Source organism: Bos javanicus, chromosome X, assembly GCF_032452875.1.
Source record: "Bos javanicus breed banteng chromosome X, ARS-OSU_banteng_1.0, whole genome shotgun sequence".
NCBI classification, from domain to species: domain Eukaryota; kingdom Metazoa; phylum Chordata; class Mammalia; order Artiodactyla; family Bovidae; genus Bos; species Bos javanicus.
The window spans coordinates 65668169-65693169 of NC_083897.1; the positions used below are offsets into that span (position 1 = coordinate 65668169).

General features: G+C 32.9%; 1 protein-coding gene and 1 non-coding gene across 2 annotated transcripts in view; both read right to left on the bottom strand.

The window, feature by feature from the left end:
- Positions 1–266: 266 nt before the first annotated feature.
- Positions 267–25001, bottom strand: part of LRCH2 (leucine rich repeats and calponin homology domain containing 2) — a 104125-nt gene continuing 79390 nt past the window's right edge. The window contains exons 14-21 of the mRNA XM_061409537.1: positions 24879–24995; positions 15319–15363; positions 13246–13296; positions 10928–10985; positions 10072–10184; positions 9762–9899; positions 9532–9609; positions 267–3036 (exon numbers count right to left, since the gene is read on the bottom strand). Of these exons, the coding sequence (XP_061265521.1) occupies positions 2917–3036; positions 9532–9609; positions 9762–9899; positions 10072–10184; positions 10928–10985; positions 13246–13296; positions 15319–15363; positions 24879–24995 (720 nt within the window). The 3' untranslated portion in view covers positions 267–2916. The remainder of the gene's footprint in view (positions 3037–9531; positions 9610–9761; positions 9900–10071; positions 10185–10927; positions 10986–13245; positions 13297–15318; positions 15364–24878; positions 24996–25001) is intronic.
- On the bottom strand, positions 12787–12915 carry LOC133243609 (small nucleolar RNA SNORA35). Its single transcript, XR_009735160.1, has one exon. It is a non-coding gene; the product is annotated as a small nucleolar RNA SNORA35 (small nucleolar RNA).

The following is a 25001-nucleotide window of genomic DNA, read 5'->3' on the forward strand; positions in this document are numbered from 1 at the left end:
AAATTTATTTCTAACTTTGAACGACAGGAAGCGCAGAGAGTCCCATACAGGATTAAGATGACATCATTTTCTAAAGATATCCAAAGAAACCATTTTTCTAAAAGAAAACATTGCCTATTAAAAATATCATGATGTACAGAAAATCTAGACTAAACTTACTTTGAATATCCTCTCAAAGTCTATTTTTCCATACTAGGGAACATAGACACAAGTTATCAAATACCTACAGAAAATGGATGCTGTGATGTTAAGAGAAGAGGTAGAAATGGAAAAAAGAAATCTCAGCCTTTAATTTTTTTGTTCAACTTTATACACAATTCGCATTGGTAATATACATTTAGTGTTCCATTTATTTTTAAATGCATCAGAAAATCAATCATGATAGATCTGTGACCAATACAAACATTTCTGAATTCAAAAAATTCAGTTAGTAAAGTCAATAAACTAGCACTTCTGTAAAGATAATTATTAAACAAATGGTAATGTATTTTTACTCCTTATTTCAGTTCTAACATATCCAACATCACTTCTTTCTTGTGCCATATAGGAATAAAATTTAGCAGGAAGAAAGCCATCTACTGTATGTTTTAGGGCCTAATAAAATATTTTAGTTTGATTACTTAACGTTCTTCAAATCACAAATCCAATTCAAATAATGATAATCATTCCTTATTCAATAACTGGTGAAGTAAATATATAATAACCATACAAACTATTTTGAATAAATTTTACACTTACTCAAAAACTACTAAAAGAAATACATCAGAGACTTGGTATAATGTTTGCTTGGGGACTATGCTGAGAAACTGAGCAAGAGAAGTGTTCTTTTTGTCACTCAGTAAATAAAACTGCCATGGTATGGACCTCAGATAGACCCATCTTAAACGGAACTTTGCAATAAAGAATGTTACAGAGGTTCTGGTCTATTTTCTCTTTAAAGTAATAATTAATTGACAAGTAAGTGAAATGCAATAAGGAAATGGCCTATAATTTCACTAATATTTCAATGATACAAAACATGAACATACTTGTAAAATAATTAACATCTAGATTAATTAACAAGAGGAATTCTACAGCATGATAACTATGAAAGCAGTATGAATGATTGCTGTAGCTTTTTAATGATCACTTCATTTGTAACACTGTCCAATTTTTACATTAAAAACTAATAACTAAGGTATATATTTGTAATTTCTTACTTTATTACCCAATTTTTCACTAGAGAGAGATTTTTGTCAATGACTTTTTTTAGATCCAACTGAAAAATAACTAATTAGCTCAAATATTTAAAGTAATAAATTATCAATGATTTAATTTTTAAAACTTTTAGTCATAAAAAGCTTTAGTTCTTTAAAAGCTCCGATTTGACCCTTGGGGAATGTAAAAACACATCTGTATCCTAAAGCCAAAACTTAATTATATGGCTTCATGCCAACTGATCAAAAAAAGTAGAGTTACTCTTAAACCAATCCTTATTATATCATTTGGCACAATAGTTTTTACCTTTTATAGATATCACTGAAACACCCAGGCCAACATTTCTAATAAGTTGCATCCATATTAAGAGGTAACAAGTGCAAATAATCACATACTTAAGATATGATACTTGCTTGACTACTACAAAAGTAATTATACTTAAGTTTTTCTGTAGGAAACTGATTATTCATTACAGTAATGTTTTTGAAAAATTCCTGCACTACTACAAATGTCAATTTATCCATCCTTAAATTAAACAAGGACTTTATATAATAGTATGCTTATGAAAAGATTTATAGAGTGGTCTGTATTTATTTCATCATGTTAATTGAGCATAAGTTAAGATTTACAGGATCCACAAATGGACATATTTTCTAATAAAAACCTATTCCTCAGCTGCTGCTCTCTGAATCTGAATATAACCAAAGGCAGCATACTGATGTAGTAATGTTCCTGAAAGTCAAGACATAAACCCAAACTTTGGCAGTTTTATCAAAATGTTCTTGATAATTAAATACTCTGCTAGTTCTCAAAAACCTTACTGCTTTGTGTAACATTTTCAATACAGAAATAAAATACTCTTCAAATAATATATTTCAAAAGATGATTAAGTTTTGCAAAATTAAATAGTATAAATTAAGCATATTAACATCGTTTTTCTGACAACATGAAATAACCAGTTTAAGAAAACTGCTATGGACTAAATAAAAAACACAAATGTCACAATGTGAGGCACATTTATCCTCACATATTACTGAACTTACAAAATCTACTAAAATATTTTAAAATTCCATTAATACATTTAAAAAAACTGCAAAAATGTTTAAGACTATATGAGAGTCATCAATTACACAGGCACTTCACATGTAAACAATCTACAGTACAACTGAAAATATTTTGGCACCAACCTATAATACTAAAAGAATTCAATATAAAGCCAGAGTTCTGTAACTTCTACTCACTTTTTTCTATAAAACTAAGACCAAAGACGGAAGAAATTATGTATAAACTAGAATCACAAGTATATTAAATAACTCAAATATAGAATTAGTTTTAAATTGGTAAAAAAATGATTACCTTGTCCAGATGTTTACCAGTATGCTATGATAAAACAAAATAAACCTAATGTGATTATTAAATTGAAATCACATTTTAAACTTAGTGTTAATCTGATTATTGAAAAATAATCAAGATTATTAGCTAACTTAGCAAAAAGAGAATTTGAATTTATCAAAAACTCTTATCAAATTGATCTAGTTTTCCCTCAAAAGAAGTTTGGGCAATTCAAAATTGAATTTGATGTTTTAACATGATTTTTCTTAAATCTAAGGCTTGAATAATAAAATTATTTTTGACTAGACATCCTTATTCATAAATCTGAGATATTTGAAATCACTTCAAATAAATGAAACTAGACATTTAGGATTTTTAAATGTTATGTCAAGCCGTAGAAAGCTGAGATGCCTTGGTTGTAGGTAATTCAAGAAGAGCCTGAACTGTGACACCAACTTTCACAAGACCTCTTTCTTCCAAAATATGATGAGGCAAACAGAGTCTTTCCTGAAAAAACAAAACAAATGATATCTAAACATGTGCTTTTTAATAGTACAGCAAAACCTCAGTAAGTCAGAACTGGGTTTTTAAATCCTGCTTTTTTATAAAACTCCAGGTAAAAATTATACAATTCTAATGAAATAAACTTTAAGATGTCTGCTTCAATAGATTCTTATGGGCTGTATTTTTATCTGAGGTTGACCTGATCTACACAATAAGAAAATATTTTTAAGTGAGACGGTGGTGCTAGATGTTCCCTAAGCCCTTGTGCTAGAGCAGAAAGAGCACTATGCTTCCAGCCAAGAGATCTAAGGGTCATATGGAGTACTAAAGGTACTAAAATTCCCTGAGATACTGTTTTTTCATCCTGAAAATGGAACTGTGTGAGAAACAAATAGAAGAATCTATATATGGAAGCATTTTAAGCATTTTGTAACCTGCTTAGTCCTATACAAAACTAGCCACTCTCCTTCCTTCTACCAGTTCTTAGGTTACATGGTCTGTGATGTATATAGCACTTCAGTACTTTTTTTGTCATTAAGATGACTTCCCTCCAGCTTCTAGTGATGTTGTGTTGCTTCTTAGTTAAAATAGTCTAGAATTTGGTAAATAACAACTGTCTTCTCTTCTAAGTCATTATATATGTCATTTCTTCACAATTCTATGAGAAAGAGGGCTTAGAGACAACTTTGCATTAGGTTTCATTAGCCTTCAGTGATCCTCTTTTAACATTCTTAATGTTTCCAAGGGTTCTGTCTTCACCCTCTTCTCTTTCTGTACTGTATTCTCTCTTTGGTATTCTCAAAGCCTCATCAAAATCACAAGGATTTTAATTGAAGATCTGCATGAATGTGCACAGCATCAAATAAATTTGGTGGCATTTTTTGAAGAAATGATACAGTCTACCGCTTCAGTTGGAACACTCACTCATCTCAGGAAAATAAGCTAGTAGTGGATAGAGTAGGCGCCAAACAGACCATTTATAGGTCCCATATGGTCCATGATTTGTTTTAGTTGACTAGCATAGTGTTTTATAACATTACTTTTTTTAATCCAGTGTTTCTTGAAACACTGGAAACTTTGGCAAGATAAGGCCCCTAACCCCAATGAGTAACAACTATATCTTCCATTCTGTTAATTTTCAAATCTTTATTTCCTGCCAAGATCTCTCTACTGAGCTCCAGATACAAACGTCAACTTGATACAGGCAAATGGATGTCCAACAGACATATCAAAATTAATATGTCCACAACAGAACTACTTCCTTACTAAATTAAATTTTCTGTCTGTATTCTATACCTCAGTCAGTAATACACTATTCAGTCTCTCTCAACATAAACCTGGGAATCATAATCATCTTTCTTCCTTATTCCCCTAACTCAGTCATCAAATACTACTGATACTATCCCATTTATTAAAACAGTTCTGAAAAACTATCTTCTCACTCCATTTTCACTGCAACATTTATTGCCCTCCTAATATTTTGCTTGTTTATTCAAAAAGTCACCAACATATATCAGAAACTAAAAAAGGTTTCAAATCAATGGCATCAGCTCCCACCTTAGAAACTAGAAAAAGAAGAGCAAATTAAACCAATGGTAAGCAGAAAGAAGCAAATAATGAAGATAAGAAAGGAAACCAGTAAAATTAAAAAACAGAAAATATTAGTGAAAAAAATCAATAAAACCAAATGTTAGTTCACTGAGAATTTTTTTTTTTAATTCACAAAATCCCTAGCTAGATTAATCAGGAAAAAGAGAGAAAAATACACGAATTAACAATATCAGGAATAAAAGAAGTGATGCCACAAGAGAATCTATAAATACTAAAATGATAAAAAGGGGGATATTATAAACAACATTATAGCAACAAGTTTGACAAACTAGATGAAAAGGACAAAGTCTTTGAAAGACACCATATATCAAAGCTCATACAAAAAGAAATAGAAAATTAGAATAGCCCTATATTTATTAAAGAAATTTAAACTGTAGTTAAAAATTTTCCTACAAAGAAAACCCCCTGCCTAGATGGATTCAAAGTTCAATAATGACTGTGACTAAATATTTAATGAGTAAGTAATATTAATTCTATCCATAATATTCAATAAAAGTGAAGAGTGGGGAATACTTCCTAACATGTTCCATGAAGTCTGTATTACCTTGACACCAAAACCAGACAAAAACTTTAAAAGAAAGAAAACTAACAAACAATAACCCTATTGATATAGATGCAAAAAGGCTAAACAAAATTTTAACAAACTGAATCCAACAACATAAAAATAGCAACAACAACAAAATCCATCATGACCAAGTGGGGCTTATCCCAGGAGTCAAGGTGTGAGGTAGTATCTGAAAATCGACCAATGTAATTAACAATGCTGTGAAAGAAAAAAATGTTAACTCAGTAGATGTAGAAAAAGCACTTGACAAAATTCATTCCTGGTAAGAACTCTCAGCAAACTAGAATCATGTATCTCACAAGGAACCTGTATCTGGAATATATAAAGAAATAATAAAAGGTGACTAATTCAATTAACAAATGAGCACAGAATTTGAAAAGACATTTCTCCAAAGAATATATACAAATAGTTAACAGGCACAGAAAAAGATGACCAACATCATTAGCCATTAAGGAAAAGCTAAGCAAAACCACAATGAGACCACTTCAGACCTCCTACTAGGATGACTAGAATCAAAAAGGTAGACAATAATAATTGGTGAGGATGCAGAGAAATTAGAATCCACATACACTGCTTCTGTGAATGTAAACTGGAAAATAATTTAGCAGTTCCTCAAAAAGATAGAGAGTTACCATATAACCCACCACAGAGCAACCATTTAACCTACCATATAACCTTGTTAACTAAGAGAATTAAAACAAGCATTCACACAAAAACATGTTCATGAATGTCCACAGTAGCATTATTCATAATAAACAATGAGTGGAAACAGCCCAAATATCCATCAACTGATGAATGGTGAACAAAATGTGGTACATACATACAATGGACTATTACTCAACCCCAAAAAATGAAGTACAGTCATGCCTCAGAGATAGTGAGACTCCAGTTCTAGACCACCCAAATAAAGCAAATATTGCAATAAAGTAAGTCACATGAATTTTTGTTTCCCAATGTATATAAAAGTTATATTTACACTATACTGTAGTCTCTTAGTGTGCAATAACATTACATCTTTTTAAAAACACTTAATTAAAAAATATCTTATTACTAAAAATACTATTCATCATCTGACAGTGCAGGTTGTCACAAATCTTGAATTCATATAAAATGCTGTATTTGTGATGCACAATAAAGTGAAGTGCAATAAACCTGAGTATGTCTGTACTGCTTTATGCTACAACATGGATAAACCTTGAGAGCATATAATAAATGAAAGAAGCCACACACAAAAGACCCCATATCATATGACATTATTAATATGTAATGTCAAGAATAGGCAAATTCATACAGATAAAAAAGGGGAGGGACTGCTAACAGCTAAGAGGTTTCTTTTGGGGTGATAAAAATATTCTACTCTTATTAATAGTTTGCTGCCCAACTATGTGACTATACTAAAAACCATTGAATTATACACTTTAAATGGGTGAATTTCATGAAATATTAAATATTTTTTAAATAAAAAACAATGTGTGCCCCCAGGCCTAAAAAAAAGATAACTTCAATCCATACCTTTCAGCATATATAAAAATTAACTAAAATTTGATTATAGACCTAAATGTAAAAATTAAGACCATAAAAATTCTAGAAATAAATATAGGATAAAATCTTTGTGACCTTAAGTTATGTAAAGATTTCTTTGGTTTGACACCAAAAGTACAATCAATTTTTTTAAATGAAAAATTACAAAAAATTTAAAATTTCTAATCTTTGAAAGATACTATAATGAAAATGAAAAGACAAGGCAAAGACTGGGATACAGTATTTGTAAATCATATATTGCATCTGATAAAGGACTTGATCCACACATCCAATAAAGGACTTTGTCTACAATTTATAAAGAATCTCAAACTCAATAAGAAATAACTCAAAAGATAGACAAAAGATTGGAACAGACACTTCATAAAAGTCATACAAATGGAAAATAAGACCTTGAAAAAATGATCAACATCATTAGTCTTCAGGCAAATGGAAACTAAAACCACACTGACAAACAGTACATACCTATTAAAATGAATAAATTTAAAAAAACACTGACCATATTGAATATCACTGAGGATGTGGAGGAACTGGAACTCCCCTACGCTGCTGACGGGAATGTAAAATGATATAACCACTTTGGAAAAGTTTTATACTCAATGTTAAGCATACACTTCCTATATGTTCTAGTCATTCCACTTTCATGTGCCTACCCAAAATTAAAGAATGTATATATCCAAAGACTGGTACATAAATGTTCATAGCAGCCTTATTTATAGTAGTCCCTAAAACTGTAAACAACCCAAATGGCCATCAACAAACGGGTCAATGGACTGACAAATTGTGATGTATTCATATAATAAAATACTATACAATAATAAAAAGGAATGACCTATTTATACATGCAACATTGATGAGTCTTAGAATAGCTACACTGAGCAAAAGAAGCCAGAAAAAAAATCGTACATATTTTATCATTCCAGTTATATATAACTCCAGATGGAAAATACAAACTAAACTATAATAACAGAAAACAGCTTTTAGTGGTTGACTAGAGGATTGCAAAGGGATAAAAGGAAACTTTTGAGGGTAATGGACATGTTCATTATCCTGACTATGGTAATGATTTCATGCTATATGCATATGTCAAAATTAATCAAATTGTATACTTTACTTATATGAACTTTATTGTATGTCAATTATACTTCAATAAAACTGTTAAAAATACAAAAATATCCTAAAAAGTTAAATTTAAAAACTGACTATATATTATCATTTTCAAGTCAGGGAAAAACAAATTGAAGCTAAAAATAAAATCTCTCCTTTTGTTACCAATACCTGGAGAGTTTTGAAAATGAAAGCTGGTAAGCCACCCTTATGGTGAGGATGGGTGAGTCACTAACTCTGTCATAGAACAAACAAGCAGGAGAAAGATGAGAGCATGCTAAGTAGAATAGTTTTCATAAGACCTTTCCTGTCATTCTCCTTGGCTACTGTATAAAGAAAGTGTCAGGAGTAAGTCAGACTATCTTTCATTTCATGTAAAAGAACAGAAATAGAGAATATCCAAGTTAGAGGGTGGGTTCTGGAATTAGATCACTGGGGTTCATAGTTTGCCTCCACTGTTTACTAAAGTTTTAGTAAAAGTAAAGTTTAGCAAACTTGGATAAGTTTTCTAAGCTCTCTGTGCCTCAGTTTCCTCATCTGTAAAATGTCATTCATTTAATAAATGTTGACTGAGAACCCCTCATCAAAAAACTCTTAAAACAAAAACTGACAAAACAGGAAAATATATACAATGCAATAACAAACTTCAAAAAAACCTTCCTAATTTTTCTACTTTCTCACTAAGAGATTAAGAGTACAAAAAGAAAGAACTAACATAAAAATGCTTAGGAATTAAAATTTCTAAACATCATGTCAAGCATAGACAAGAAGTAACTAGAGGAGAACTGAATATAGCTTCCAAATTAAACAGTAATTCAACTGATTCTCTCTATATAAATTACATTTATTCACTTGCAGGAAGCGGTTACAGTAGAATTTGTAAACCAGATTATTATGACACTATTGAAAAGAGAACTTAATAATCACAATATTTAAGTGTATCAAAACAACACACGGTACACCTTAAACTTACAAAATGTTATGTCAATGATATCTCAATAAAATACACTTTAAAAAATAACAGGAAAAAAAGTACAACTACATTGTGACCTGCTAACAATTCCAAGTCCTCTCAACAGTCCATCATGTTGTTAAGTTTATAATGTTATCAAAAAAGCAATATTTTTATTTTTCATTTTCATTATTTATAATATTGCTTTGTTAATTTAATACTATTACAATTATTACATGAAATATAAGCTAATTTCTACAAATGTCAGAAAAAGTTTATCCAGTGAGGTATTATCATAATGTCGCTAAGATTTCCAAATTGACATTTTAAATAAAGTTTTAAATGTTGTTCACACTGAATGCAAATCTTCCAATCAGAGTCTATTCTTAGATTAAAGGAATCCAAATATCCTCTATCAGGAAAAATAAGAGTAGCAACAGCATCATAATCAACTTGTCATATGACCAGTAAATTATGTTTATTCAATGATGTGCATGATTAGTAAATTTTTCTATATATGTAGCTATTTTATAATTACTTTAAAAGCAGCTTAAAAATCATTCAGTAGATAGCTTTTACATTTAAATATGGAATTCAGTAGAAGGTGAAAAGGAAGGTATTCATTTTCATGTTCAGAAAGCATTATTCACGCCTACTGTGAAGAAGCCAGTTTGCATGTAATAAATTCATATTTAAATGATCATTTTGTTAGAAAAATAATTACCTGTGAGACACCCAACTTTTTACAAGCATCAAGAAAATTTTCTACATTTCTTCGACATTTCGCCATGCTAAGCTTAGGCTGTAAAGTAAGAGAAATAGTATATTTTCAGGTATATTTGTATAAAACTTATAAAAACTGAAAATTATATTTATTGAAGAATATTATTTAAAGATTGTTTCAAGCAGCTTTATCTTTCTTTAGAGAACTAACAAACTGTAGCCAAAACTTACCACTGCTGGTGATGGCACATGAATACTAGCTACAGAGCGTGGCCTTATATGATTGGCTAAATGGCAAAGAACAACCCCATCCATCAGTGCAGCTCCTATGTCATCAGGCAAAATTACTTTTAACCTGGATTCAAGATTCTATAAAAGAAATGGGTATAAATCACAGACATTCTATTTAAATATATGTGTATATAACTAATCATTACATAATCTAAAATTTTAAAGAGTACTGAAAATAATATATTCTTTTTTAATTTTCCAAGTTAAACCCATTTCTATAAAGCAGACCTGAAAGGTCAATGTGACTTACATTGCGAAGTTGTCGTATTTGTTCTCGCTCTTCCCGTAGATGTTCCATCTTTCTTCTCATTGTAAAACCTGGATCTGCTGCCCCATATTCCTGGCGAGATGAGCGGCTGAAAGCTATAAAAACAGAAATTTCCTAGCTTATTACAAAGCTAATCGGAAGGATCAACCATCGGCGGGGAAAAGGCATGATACAAAGAACTAGAACAAAATGACATAAAACACTTTCATTATTAATGAATTCTAAATATTTTTTACAGAATATAATTGAAATTTACTTATCTGCATAATTGAAAACAATAGGGAAGACAAGTGTAACAACTGCTACCACCTATAGATGTTCTTACTTAAACATATGTTATTAGAAACATGATCCAGGTTAAGAAATCAGCCTTTATTATCTTTAAAGAAAAGGAAATTATTCTTGACGGTCAATACAGTTATTCAGGAATAAAAACTATAATTCAATACCTTGCCAAGTAACATGGATCCATTTTCTTTTGGGCTTGCCAATTGCGAAAAGATCCCTTTTTAAAACCACAATATAATGGAGTGCTATAATTTCAAACAGTGTTTGGTCTGCTGGCAGAGTGGTCATTCTAATAGCAGTCACAGTAGAGTAGAAATAAGACTGCAGTATATCTAAGGCAAAAAGCTGAGTTTTCAGGAGCTTGAAGGTAAAGAGGAAGAAAGAAATGGGGAATGGGAATTGGAAAGACAAATAAGGTTAAGAGAAAATTACTTTTAGGAGAGGGGAAAGAATCTACGTGTACTTAAAACTAAGGAATCAATCCCATTTAAGCTGAGAAACTCTAGTTTTGTATATAACCAATAGATTGTATTTGTGAATATATATTTACCTGATCTAGGCTTCAAGCCAAAGGGACCATGTGAAAAAACATCAGTTCTATCATACTCCTAAAAACAAAAAACAAATAAAATCTTTTTTCTTTCAAAATAAAGTAGTTATATCCATTCCAATTTTGAGAAGTATTTATTTTTTTCCATAATTAGTGGAGTAGAGAAAGGTAAACTGCAGTTTAATTCAAATATATAATGTTTCATTTTTAAAAGGTCTACAAATATTTGCTAATTAACCTCTCTCTTAGCATAAGGGAAATGAAAGTTATTGAAGTGAATCAAATAAACATATACTCTTTTTTTTGAATGAAGAACCATATTAAAATCTCCTGAAAAATGGAAAAAAGTTTCAATGAAAAGATAAGTGAAATTAGTGACACTTACTCACTGTCTACTATGGACTTGACTCTTAGTGAATAATCTGAGGCATATATACACATTCAAACTAACAGTGGCTACAGAGTGATAGATAATAAAGCATTATTTGTTCTATCTGAATTCACATTATTTCAAAGTGCTTTCAAACAGTAGTGTACTGTGAAAAGAAACGTGGTATATTTTAAAAATCTGAACTTAGAGTCAGAAAGTTTAGACTAAGTTTTAAGCAAAACATTTAATTTTTCTGTAACTATCCTTTCACCTTTAAAATAGGCTGCTGTAAAAATTAACTGAGATAACTAAAAGAAAGCACTTTGTAAATTATAAAATGGAAATATAATGCAATTTTAATAGCATCTTATTTAATCTGTACAACAACTGTGACGTTGTTAAGAGTTTGGGCTTCAGTCACTCCTCTACCATTTATTGACTGAAGTCTTTAGGAAAACTTATCACTCTTGAGCTGTAAAAGGATGAGGATAATACCCAGTTCATGGGACTGCTCTTAGGTTTAAATGTATAAGCAAGTACTTTGTTAATAGTAAAGCACAATACTAATTGTTTTTACCATTTTCCTTTCACTGATGAAACTGAAACAATCAGCATTCTGGTGACTCTCTTAATTTTCTGATTAATATGGGATAAGCAATTCAACTGGAACATCAGTTGAGCTACCAAAATACATGCTCACCACCTATCCATCCACAAGCCTGTTTGTCTTGATTATTTCAGTTAAAGTATTATGAATTTCCAGACACAAATTTAGCTTATCCAAATGTAAGGAAAATGTGTTACAAAAGCAATATAGATTAATTGGGAAAATTGGCACTGATCCTCTTCTCATTGAGCATAGATCATAAAATCATAAAAAAGTCTAAGTAAATAAGTCATCACCTACATTTGTTATAACTGAATGTAAAAGAAAGGATTTACAAAAGCATGTGACAAAGACGAATTTTAGAATATCCTAATTTAAACTGTTTTGAAAAAAGAATGTAAACCAGTTTACCTGCCATATAAGTAATTTAGAAACATGTTTATGAAACTAATGTCCAAGTCCATCTTAAAGTTTTATAATGCAACTCACCCAAAACAATACATAAACAATTCTGGCTTTAAAAAAAAAATAATACTACCTATATAAAATGAAATACTGTCTAATTAACCAAAATTATATTGTGATTTAATTCACACAATATAAATTTATTGTATTTAAAGTCCTGAATTCACCAAATAAATAAAAAATCATCGATTTACTAATGCCAGTATAGTTTTAGAATACTAAGTAATCTGAAATAGAAGAGCTATCGTTTAGAATTTTTAAAATTTATCTCATAACATATTAAAAGCAACACGTTTAACTAAATTAGAAGAGTCAATCATTCAAACCAAAAGAATATTTGGTTGAGATCTCAAAAACTCTTAACTTTCATCTAGCCCTTTTCCCCATGCCCCCTCCTTAGGTCTAAGATGCTAGGAAAAGTGTACCCTCTTGTCGATAGGAACAACCCACTACAGGGATGTTTCTCGTGGAAAAAGGAAGTTTTTCTTGCATTGCTTTCAGACCTAATTGGTTATGAGAAAAACCAAAGGTCATTGCACAATGCTGAAGTATTTTTTTCAAATTTAAAATCTGAAAGCTACTCTTGTCATTTATTTCAAAATATGGATGAATTATAAAACATAAAAATTTATAAAGTGAATTATTCCATGTGATCTATTGGCATTTTTCAATAAGTAATTTAAGTGATATTCATTATGAATATTTGTACCAAAACATGGTGTTCTTAGAAGTTTTTGTAGGCTAGTTTTGTACAAATTAACCTACTATGTATTTTTAAATATGGGTGAATAAACTACATTTAAAAAAGAAAGATGAGGTTAGAGAGAAGTGACAAAGAAAACCTATGTAAACACATTTAAAAAACAGAACTTGTACCTCAGATGATACTGGAGATTGTGGTGACATATTAGCATTATCACTGTCTTGCTAAAATATAAAAATAAAAACATGAAACATGAAATTAAAATATGAATGATGATTCAGACATGTAAAAAGAAAACTGAAACTACTAAAGGAAGGATCTGGAAAATACCATCCACCACCTTGCCAAAGTGTGGTCTGTAGACCAGTAGCATCAGCATCCTCTGGGAGCTTGTTACAAATGCAAAATCTCAGGCCCCACCCAAGACCTACTGAATCAGAATCTGTATTTCAGTAAAATCTCCAGGTGATTCATAAGCAATTTAAAGTTTTATAAGTAGTATCTACTTATATCAAATATTTTCTTACAAGTTTATTTCCTTTAAATATCACAAATGAAAAACCTTTCTATAATTCTTAGAAAATAGCCACATTTTAAGATTAATTCCTGATAGGAAATGGCAGCAATATGTTCTAATGTGTGACAGACACATGGACGCATGCAAAAATTCCATCACCCCAAATAATAACATTTACCTGGAAAATTACGTTTATCTAATATAAGCTTAGAAATAATGACAAAGAATTGAACTGCATAAAATACTACTAAATGGTTCATGTTTTTTCTCAATGACTACTACTAAACAAATACAAAAATTTTAACATTTAACCTTGAATATACATACAACACAGAGTATACATTCATCATCAACAAATGATTACTGACTGTCTACTATATGTCAGATACTGGTGCTAGACCCTGGGAATATTGAAACTTAGTAAAATATCATCCACTCAAGGATCTCTCAGTCTAGGGGGAAAATAGATTCATTTACAGAAGCAATACAAACTTCTCAGAACGATAATAGAGCTATGCATAACATATTTTAGGCACAGATAAGGGACACGGGGAAATGGTGGGGCTGATAAGTAAAGGCAAGTTTCCTGAGAAACTAAAAACTGAGATGTTTAACAATATTCCAAGATAAGAGGACAAGGACAAAGGCACAGAAACAATAAATATAAGGATGAGTGCAGAAAACCTTGTGCTGTGCTGTGCTTAGTAGAAAACCTTGTAGTTTTGTATTTTTGAAGAGTATGGTGAAAGGAAGGTAAATCGTGAATTGAGGCTGATGTGGGAAGCCGAAGCTTGATCAAGAAGAACCCTGAATTTACTATCTAAGTGATGAGGAGACAGAGAAGGTTTCTAAGCAAAGGAATGGCCTGATCATATTTGCGTTCTTTGAAACAATCATTGGCAGCAGAGAGGAAAAGGGATTGGAGAAAGGGAGAAGATCAAGTATGCTATTGCAGTAGTACAGGCCAGAAATGATAAGGGCTTGTGCCAGAGCAGAAATGCAGATGGAGAATGTATTCAAAATATTTCTGTATTCAGAAAAAAAAGAGAGTAGGTTTTGGTAACTGATTAGATATTGAAGCATGCAGGACCAAAGTGGATTAAACATAAAAAGGAACAAAGAAAGCATCCAAGTGGAACCTCTAACCTACAGTACAACACACACTTTTTGGGTGATTCCATATCTTAAAATTAAAAGAGCTTTCAGAAGTCCTCCCAAGTATTCAACATCATATTAATTACCAATCTGTCCAAACAAAAGTACATAGAGTTACTTAAGTATTTATGGTGATGAGACTGTATCATTTCAAAAATGCCAGGCTGTTGTACAAGTTAAAATGATGAGGTATAAAAATTTACAGTAATGCTCAAACTGTAGAAATCTAATTTTAAATGTTAAAATAGTATACAGAGTTGTGAAAAGAGATTAATAAATTTCAAAGGAAAAATCTCAATTGACCACCATGCTGATTTAAGATAAAATATGCAAAAATTTTAATCACAGTTTCAATATGAATGTTAATAAAATTCTAAGACCAAACTACTAAGAACATGTGGAAATTATATAATCAAACTAATAACAGTCTAATCATGCTAATTTTTTATTACTGGATAAAACCCATGCATTAAATCAATAAATAACAAGATGGATTATCTTTTACTCTGATTGAGCCAATTACATATGAAAATAAATGTTTTAAATAATTACTAATATTACACTCTTTTCTCACCTCATTGTTTTCATTGCCACTTGAACTTTTCCTTGATGATTTATACTGAAAAAAACACATAAAACACATACTTTATTTTTCCTTGGACATGAATTCTCTAACTAGTAAAGTATATATGAGGTTTATTCACATTTTGATACTTTTAAATTATCTAAATTATATGTAAAATGTAAATTGTATGTAAATATCTTTAAACTGTTTAATTTCATAATCATTTTAAACAGTCCTACTACTTACTAATAGCAAATACAAATAGTACTTTCTACATGCAAGGCATTGTTCTAAGTACATACATCAAGTAACATTTATTTCTTAAACCAATCTATTTCCCATTCATTCAGGTTTGCTGAGTCTTGTCTTAAATCCTCCTTTTTCTTAATCCACTATATACAAAACATCAGATCAGTTCTTTCTGAAAAGCCTCTCAGACTTCTGAATTCTCTCAACTATTAAACTATTAGTCTATTCTAGGCCTTATTACCTCATGATTAGTTTGCAATCTCACCATTCAAAAATGTCATTTTTAAGAAACCTACTGATTTTAGGTTAAGAAATACTACATGACATGTATGTATTGACTATACAATAATAGTAACAGTGATAATAGCTAACTTATACTAGTGCTTACTATTAATATATACTTGGCACTGACTGAAGTGTCTTATATGTATACACCCACTTAATCTTAACAACTCTGAGCTAAATACTATTATCTCCATTTTATATGAGGAACAGAGGTAATATGCTTAATATCACAAGTGCTGGAATGTAAAAAGTGCTTTTACTACGATCAATAATCAAGGAAATACAGTTTTGACACATGGCATCTGGTCCCATCACTTCATGGGAAATAGATGGGGAAACAGTGGAAACAGTGTCAGACTTTATTTTTTGGGCTCCAAAATCACTACAGATGGTGATTGCAGCCATGAAATTAAAAGATGCTTACTCCTTGGAAGAAAAGTTATGACCAACCTAGATAGCATATTGAAAAGCAGAGACATTACTTTGCTAACAAAGGTCCATCTAGTCAAGGCTATGGTTCTTCCAGTGGTCATGTATGGATGTGAGAGCTGGACTATGAAGAAGGCTGAACGCCAAAGAATTGCTGCTTTTGAACTGTGGTGTTGGAGAAGATTCTTGAGAGTCCCTTGGACTGCAAGGAGATCCAACCAGTCCATTCTAAAGGAGATCAGTCCTGGGTGTTCTTTGGAAGGAATGATGCTAAAGCTGAAACTCCAGTACTTTGGCCACCTCACGCGAAGAGTTGACTCATTAGAAAAGACTCTGATGCTGGGAGGGACTGGGGGCAAGAGGAGAAGGGGACGACAGAGGATGAGATGGCTGGATGGCATCACTGACTCGATGGACGTGAGTTTGAGTGAACTCCAGGAGTTGGCGATGGGACAGGGAGGCCTGGCGTGCTGCAGTTCATGGGGTCGCAAAGAGTCAGACACGACTGAGCGACTGAACTGAACTGAACTGAAAGTTCTTCTGATTCCTCCATCACAGAAATTTTCCTGCAAATCAGTGGTAGATTGACCTTTTTCAAAACACTAACTCTTTTATTGGAAAAACACTAACTTTCCAATTACGTCCAAATTTCTCTGCTGGCATTCAAGGTTCTATGTAATGCCCCCCACCTTTACTTCTGCAGAATTATCTTCCATAACTCTTGGAAAAACAGATAACCTACCTGGTAACTCAACCACAAACTGGAGGATGAACAGCATCAGGGATTATAAATATAAGACCTAAATTCCTCTACTGTCTCTCCTGTGGCTTACAAAAACTATCAGTAATCTACCAAGGTGTTCTTTGCAGCCAATCCCAGACAAAGCCTCAATACACTTTCAACCCAGTGTTCCAGATAGCCATTGAACAGAGCTGGCATGTGTGAATAAACCTATTTTCCACCCTTAAGCATGATGTCACTGATGGCACTTGTTCTATTTCAATAAAAGAGTAACACCTGGAGAGTGAACACCAGGACCCCAAGATAGCATCAGTCACACTATTGAAGGAGAAGAAACTCATGGACGTCAAAACAGAGGAACTGCCCAAGCTTGTTACTGCTGCAGGATTTCACCTCTAAAGGCACTGTTGAAGAGTTTCAAAAAGGTTTTCAAAAAGGTATTACAAGCATGTCACTGGAGTTTCTATGCTTACGTGCTTTTCAACTACTGCCTTTCTTAAAAGGAACTCAAACATGAGCAGTTATACAAGTACCCACTGAAGAGGACACAGTCTGCATTCCTGACCATGACTACCTTTGCCCAACAGCCCTGATCTTTACTGAATCCTTTCATATTTTAATTGAGAATTAACACCTGATAAAAGATGACTAGTAGAAAAACAAACCAAAAACAAAAGAATGACATTTTAGTAAATAATAAGCTAAATAAGTACGGGGAAATACATACAGAAATTTGTATGCAGGTCAAGAAGCAACAGTTATAACTGGACATGGAACAACAGACTGGTTCCAAATCAGAAAAGGAGTATGTCAAGGTTGTATATTTTCACCCTGCTTATTTAACTTATATGCAGAATAGATCATGCGAAATGCCAGGCTGCATGAAGCACAAGCTAGAATCAAGATTGCCAGGAGAAATATCTATAACCTCAAATATGCAGATGACACCACCCTTATGGCAGAAAGTGAAGAAGAACTAAAGAGCCTCTTAATGAAAGTGTAAGAGGAGAGTGAAAAAGTTGGCTTAAAACTCACCATTTAGAAAACTAAGATCATGGCATCTGGTCCCATCACTTCATGGCAAACAGATGGGGAAATAATGGAAACAGTGACATACTTTATTTTCTTGGGCTCCAAAATCACTGCAGATGGTGACTGCTGCCATGAAATTAAAAGATGCTTGTTCCTTGGAAGAAAAGCTATGACCAACCTAGATAGCATATTCAAAAGCAGAGACATTACTTTGCCAACAAAGGTCTGTCTAGTCAAAGCTATGGTTTTTCCAGTAGTCATGTATGGATGTGAGAGATTTATCAATAAAGAAAGCTGAGCACTGAAGAATTGATGTTTTTGAACTGCGGTGTTGGAGAAGACTCTTGAGAGTCCCTTGGACCGCAAGGAGATCCAACCAGTCAATCCTAAAGGAAATCAGTCCTGAATATTCATTGAAAGGACTTATGCTGAAGCTGAAACTCCGATACTTGGGTCACCTCATGTGAAGAAGTGACTCACTGGAAAAGACCCTGATGCTGAGAAAGATTGAAGGCAGAAGGAGAAGGGGATGACAGAGGATGAGATGGTTAGATGGCATCACTGACTTGATGGACATGAGTTTGAGTAAACCCCGGGAGTTGGTGATGGACAAGGAAGCCTGGCGAGCTGTGGTCCATGGGGTCGCAAAGAGTTGAACACGACTGAGTGACTGGACTGAACTGAACTGAAGTCTGGAGAAGGGTATGGCAATCCACTCTAGTTCTTGCCTAGAGAATCCCATGGACAGAGGAGTCTGGCGGGCTATAGTCCATGGGGTTGCAAAGGACACGACTGAGTGAATAACACACACATACACATACACACACACATGCTAATTAAGTATACACTCTTTGCACTGGAGAAGGAAATGGCAATCCACTCCAGTGTTCTTGCCTGGAGAATCCCAGGGACGGGGGAGCCTGGTGGGCTGCTGTCTATGGGGTCACACAGAGTCAGACACGACTGAAGTGACTTAGCAGCAGTAGCTGTGGCAAGTACTGTTTTAAGCACTTTACATTATTCATTAAATAATTAATTATTCATTAAATAATTCAGTAGCTACAATAATCTTGTGAAGGAAGATACCAAAAGAGTCATTTGAAGATAAAAATAATAAGCTCAGCAAGATTAGGTAATTTACCAAATTTACCAAAGTCACTCAATTAGATATCTAAGTGAGAACTGGAACCAAAGTGGTTTGATTTCTGAGGACAAGGCTCTTAACCACTATGCTATACTCTCATTCCTAAATCCTAAATGATTACTAGGGATTTTTCAGGAATAAGGAAATGAGCATGCTCAGAAAGAGGAGAGCACAAAGGAAAAAAGTTCAGCCTTGGAAAAAGTCAAAGAGTTGCTAATGAGACTGTGTCAGGCAATAGAACTTAGGTAAAGATGGACATGATGCTTTTAAAAAGTCCATATTTTGTTACTGCTAATGGGGAGCCAATAAAGAATTTTAAGCCAGGGATTTCTCAACAAACTGTGAAACTAGAGAAAGCAGAATCATTAAGAAGTTATTATTAACACAACTGCCCATAAAAGAAAGAATATGTGTTCCAACACAAGGAAGGGCAGTAGATATGGAGAAGAGGTAATGAACTGGAGAAAGATGTATAGTTAGCATTCTGGTGAACAAGTAGGTGAGGAGAAAGAAAGAGCAAGATCAAGGAAGACTGAGGTACAGAGCTTAGAAAACTGGATGGGTAATACTGCTATTAACTAAAATAAAGAATAGAGAGGAAGAGCAAGTTCCATGGTGGTGGGATGGGACAGGGAGACACGATGAATATGAAACACATGGTATCCAGACAATTAGAAACACAGGTACAGAGACAAGTGAAAAAAAGTTATGAGATGTAAATTTAGACCCAGGAGAATATGAGACATCTGAAATCATAAAAGCTTCAGAGAGAGTAAGGAAAGAGGATGAGACCCTAAGAGCAAGTAGGAGAAAAATCAGAAGAAAAGTTAGCCAGGAGTATCAAAAAGTAAAAAGAAGAATCAGGGAAGGAAAATGAGGAAGAAACCAAGAAAAGGGTTTTGAGAAGAAAGATGTCTCATCACTGTCAAACGCTGAACTGAATTTTGCCGCTAATAGGTATGTTACGCTCCAGTGAGGCTATTTCAGAGAAGGCCATGGCACCCCACTCCAGTACTCTTGCCTGGAAAATCCCACGGACAGAGGAGCTTGGTAGGCTGCAGTCCATGGAGTCACTGAGAGTCGGACACGACTGAGCGACTTCACTTTCACTTTTCACTTTCAAGCATTGGAGAAGGAAATGACAATCCACTCCAGTGTTCTTGCCTGGAGAATCCCAGGGATGGTGGAGCCTGGTGGGCTGCCATCTATGGGGTCGCACAGAGTCAGACACGACTGAAGTGACTTAGCAGCAGCAGCAGAAGCAGTGAGACTATTTTAATGGCGAAATGGAAGTAAAAGCTGCACTGCAGTGAGTTAAGTGAAATGAAAGTTGCTCAGTTGTGTCCGACTCTTTGAGACCCCATGGACTATAGCCTGCCAGCATCTTCTGTCCACGGAATTTTACAGGCAAGAATACTGAAATGGGTTGCCATTTCCTTCTCTAGGGGATCTTCCCAACCTAGGGATTGAACCCAGGTCTCCTGCATTGCACACAGATTCTTTATCATCTGAGCCACCAGGGAAGTCCAAGAATAATAGAGTGGGTAGCCTATTCCTTCTCCAGGGGATCTTCCCAACCCAGAGATCAAACCGGGGTCTTCTGCATTGCAGGTGGATTCTTTACCAGCTGAGCTACCAGGAAAGCCCACAGTGAGTTAAGGAGTGATCAAAAACTGCAGATCTAGAAAAGGCAAGTTTGGTCCCAGAAGAAAGCAAAGAAACAAGGCAACAGCTGAAAAGGGAATCAGGGATAACAGTAGAGGTCTGAGCACATTTATAAGATGGAAGGTAAAGAGACAGGACATAGAAGAGTGAGCAGATAATTGATAAAGGACAGAAACAGAGGATGATGCAGTCAAAAACTCGATGAGCCTTGTATTATTGTTACTCAAGTACTATTCTAATTTAAAATATCCATTATACACAAAAACTTAGAAAGATATTTGTTTTGCATTACTGTACATATTTAAATATCCTAAAACCCAAATCTGAAAATATACATAGATTTAAAGTATTCTGTAAGTCCAAATTCTTACTAATTCACCTCAGCTATCCTCAGTTAATATTAGTTTGAAAAACTGAAGTTTCATTAATTCAAAATTCAAATACTATACAATAAAGGCCTATTTAAAAAACAAAGATCAGTTTGTTCATCTCTGAAGCTCATATTAACTTCACAGAAAAGACAGTACTTGTGCACAAACTTACTCAGAACAAATCAATTCACTTCACAAGCCCAGCTGGTTTCCCTATTCTGGTACAGTTAAACACAGTCAGAAAAAATATTTTCCTTCAGGTTAAGCCTAATTAAACTATCGTACTATATTTACAAAATTAAATAAGTATTCTAAGAGTCATAATGCTTTATCACAAAAGTAACGAGATACATTTGAAGACAAATATATATATGGCATTTAAATAAATCAAATAATCCATGTTGATGTATGGCAAAACCAATACAATATTGTAAAGTAATTAGCCTCTAATTAAAATAAATAAATTTATATTAAAATAAATAAACTATGTTAAAAAACTAATTTAGAACAGTTATCTAGTGTTTTTAACTTTATTTAAAAAAGAATCAAATGCATTTAGAAATTTGTATTGTCATTCCATTATTTCATTCCAATATTTCATGATGAAATATTCCATCATTTCATTACAAGAAATGAAAGCTTCTAATTTACATTGAACATTATCAACAAAAGGTTAGATTTTCATACTTTGTTTATATACTAACACATTTCTCTAAGATTTTTTTTAAAGTAATGTATTTTCTGGAATACCTTTACTTTGAGAAATGCAGTGGTTTTATTTCAGCAACAATGACATTAAATTTTATTTACTAGAATAGTAATCTAAACAAGGGTGGCCAAGAGTCTAAAAGTTAACATAACTCTCCTACAATGATCTACTTACTCATATAGTTTGACCTAAATTATCTTCTTACTCACATTATCTGGCCAATTATGTTGAAACATTTTTTAATTTCGTCTCAGGGGCTTACCTGAAAAACATACCTCCCCAAACCAGTCCCAGCAACTAAGAAACTGGAGAGCTAGAGTTTACACACACACATTTTCAATAAATCTCCTAAATAACAGCATCATGAATAATTTACCATGGGACACAAACAAAGAAATCCTGTGGTTCAGTCATTTATATGTGCTGGGGTAAAGTTGCACAAAAGCTCTATGTTTCATAACAAAGCAAGTTAAAGGAGCCATCACTGAGTGAGTTTAGTGATAATTTGATATATATCTCTAGAGTAGTATACATTAACTATGTATCTAAATTAAGTTAATATTATATCTTATGAGTAAGCCTTTTAATTCCTGAGGGATAAGTGATTAAAAGAAATTTTCTTTTTGAAAGAAAGATACTTCACAGAAATCGATGATATTTTAACCATGAAAACACTGGCAAATCTGAACAACACTTTTGACTTCACTTAGTAGTATCTCAGGAGAAGGCGATGGCACCCCACTCCAGTACTCTTGCCTGGAAAATCCCATGGACGGAGGAGCCTGGTAGGCTGCAGTCCATGGAGTCGCTCAGAGTCGGACACGACTGAGCGACTTGACTTTCACTTTTCACTTTCATGCATTGGAGAAGGAAATGGCAACCCATTCCAGTGTTCTTGCCTGGAGAATCCCAGATGGGGGAGCCTGGTGGGCTGCTGTCCATGGGGTTGCACAGAGTCGGACACGACTGAAGCAACTTAGCAGTAGTATCTCAATTTTACAGTTTTTTTAACATCTTAGGAAAAAATTGTTGACATTCAATTTCTTACAGTGTCCTAACACTGACATCTTCTGACTATTGAGGAGAACTACATATCTGCTTAAAACATTTCCCAGTACTTGAAGCTTATCTTTGCACCTACTTTATTAACTATAGTAGAAATTCACATTTGTTGAATGATGATTATGGACTCTTCAAATATTATCTTATTTGATCCCTTAGCAACTTATAAAATGGTAATATTATGGAAGGTATACTTAAGCCATAGAAAACAAAATATTAAACAACAAATTATTCTAATTAAATCAAACAACTATTTTTTAAGGTTCACTGAGGCTTATATTAAGATTTTTATTGAGAGTTTTACTTGAGTTACAATAAATTAAAAACACAAAAGTGTTCATTTGGTATTAGGCTATCCCAGTAGATCAACAGGCAGCACAGCATAGGCTCTGGGTTCAATGAACTCAGACGTTTGTTACCCTAAGTGACCTGGAGCATATTACTTAGCCTCTCTGTGCCTTAATTTGCCCATCTATAAAGTAAACATGGTAATAAACGTACTTACTCATAGGGTTGTTATAAAGATTAAATGAGTTGATATTTGTAAAGTAAGTACTTAGAACAGTGCCTGGCACTTACTAACTGCCATATATAAGTATTTTGACAAACAGAATCTGTATGCTTTTACTACACTAATGATCAAATAAATATCAAATCTCTTTTATTAGTTAAAAATATTAAAATTTATACCACATCATCAGTTACTCATCAAGTTTTATCTGTTAACAAATTTCCTTTAGTGCCTTTGTTCAAGTTCCATAAACAAAAAAAGGGGACTTTAAATTAATAAATACCAGAATGTAAATATAACTGCAGATTTGTAAAGGGTATTGACCAGGGTTCTACCTAGAATGTCTTTCCCTTTTTCCCTTTGTCTTTTATTTCTTCATTATCTCTCATATTGACCAGGTAACATGAGGCTCATTAAAAGGATCCAGTAATTATTTGTTGACAGCATAAACTTACACAGACTAAGACATATAACATTTTTGTTTTGGGCGTATGATACTACTTCCAAATATATGTTACACATACATAAAAAGAAAACTGATCAATGTGCATAGAGATCCACTTTTATCAAACTGATAACAGCATGAAATAAGAACTATGTACTTATATATGTATTTATTATTAGACAAAATTAGGTTTGGGGAAACAGAAAAAGTCCACAAAGACAACAACATTTGCTGAATAGAGCAGGAACTTCTTTTCACTGTTCATTTGAATCAGAAATTCCAATAACAAATTCAAGAGTACTCCAATTCTAATGACTGGTCACTACAAATACAGCAGACCTGAATCACAAATAGACAAAAAATATTTCAATGTTTACGAAGGCGTATGCAATGAAATTTCATTAAAATCCTGCTAACTAGAAATTTGAGATAATTCAGATGGCCTGAGCCTTTAATTGAGACAAAACATCATCCTAAGAAATATATTAAGGTAATAAGAAAATGGGGGAGAGGCTTTTTAGAATTATATAAATAGCATTTATTTACATTGAAACAGTTAAATGCTAATTGTGAAAATGTGTCAACTCTATTGAAACAAACTCAATGAAAGACATTTTTAGGCAATTCTTTTAAAACATTATTACATATAGCTACAACAATCAGTGTAGTAAACATTCATATTTCTTGTAAAGTATCTGGCAAATCACAATTCACTCTGATCTACTCTTAATTATTTTGAATGGCTGAAATTTTATGGAAATAACTGGATCATATAATTATACCACATGCATGTAGGAAATCAAGATAAAATAACACATTTACTATATTTAACTAGAGAGTTATATTCTGTCATATTGATGTAAAACAAAATGGGTAAAATCAAAACTAATAATTACAAAGTACATTTTATAATTGAATAAAGTACCTTTAAATATTCTTTTCTAATCTGTTTGCTCCGCCTCCTTTCTTCACTCTGCCAGATTATAGGGTGAGATTCTGGCCATTGCTGCCCATCTGTTTGATCCTTTTGATTTTCTAAGGGCTGTAA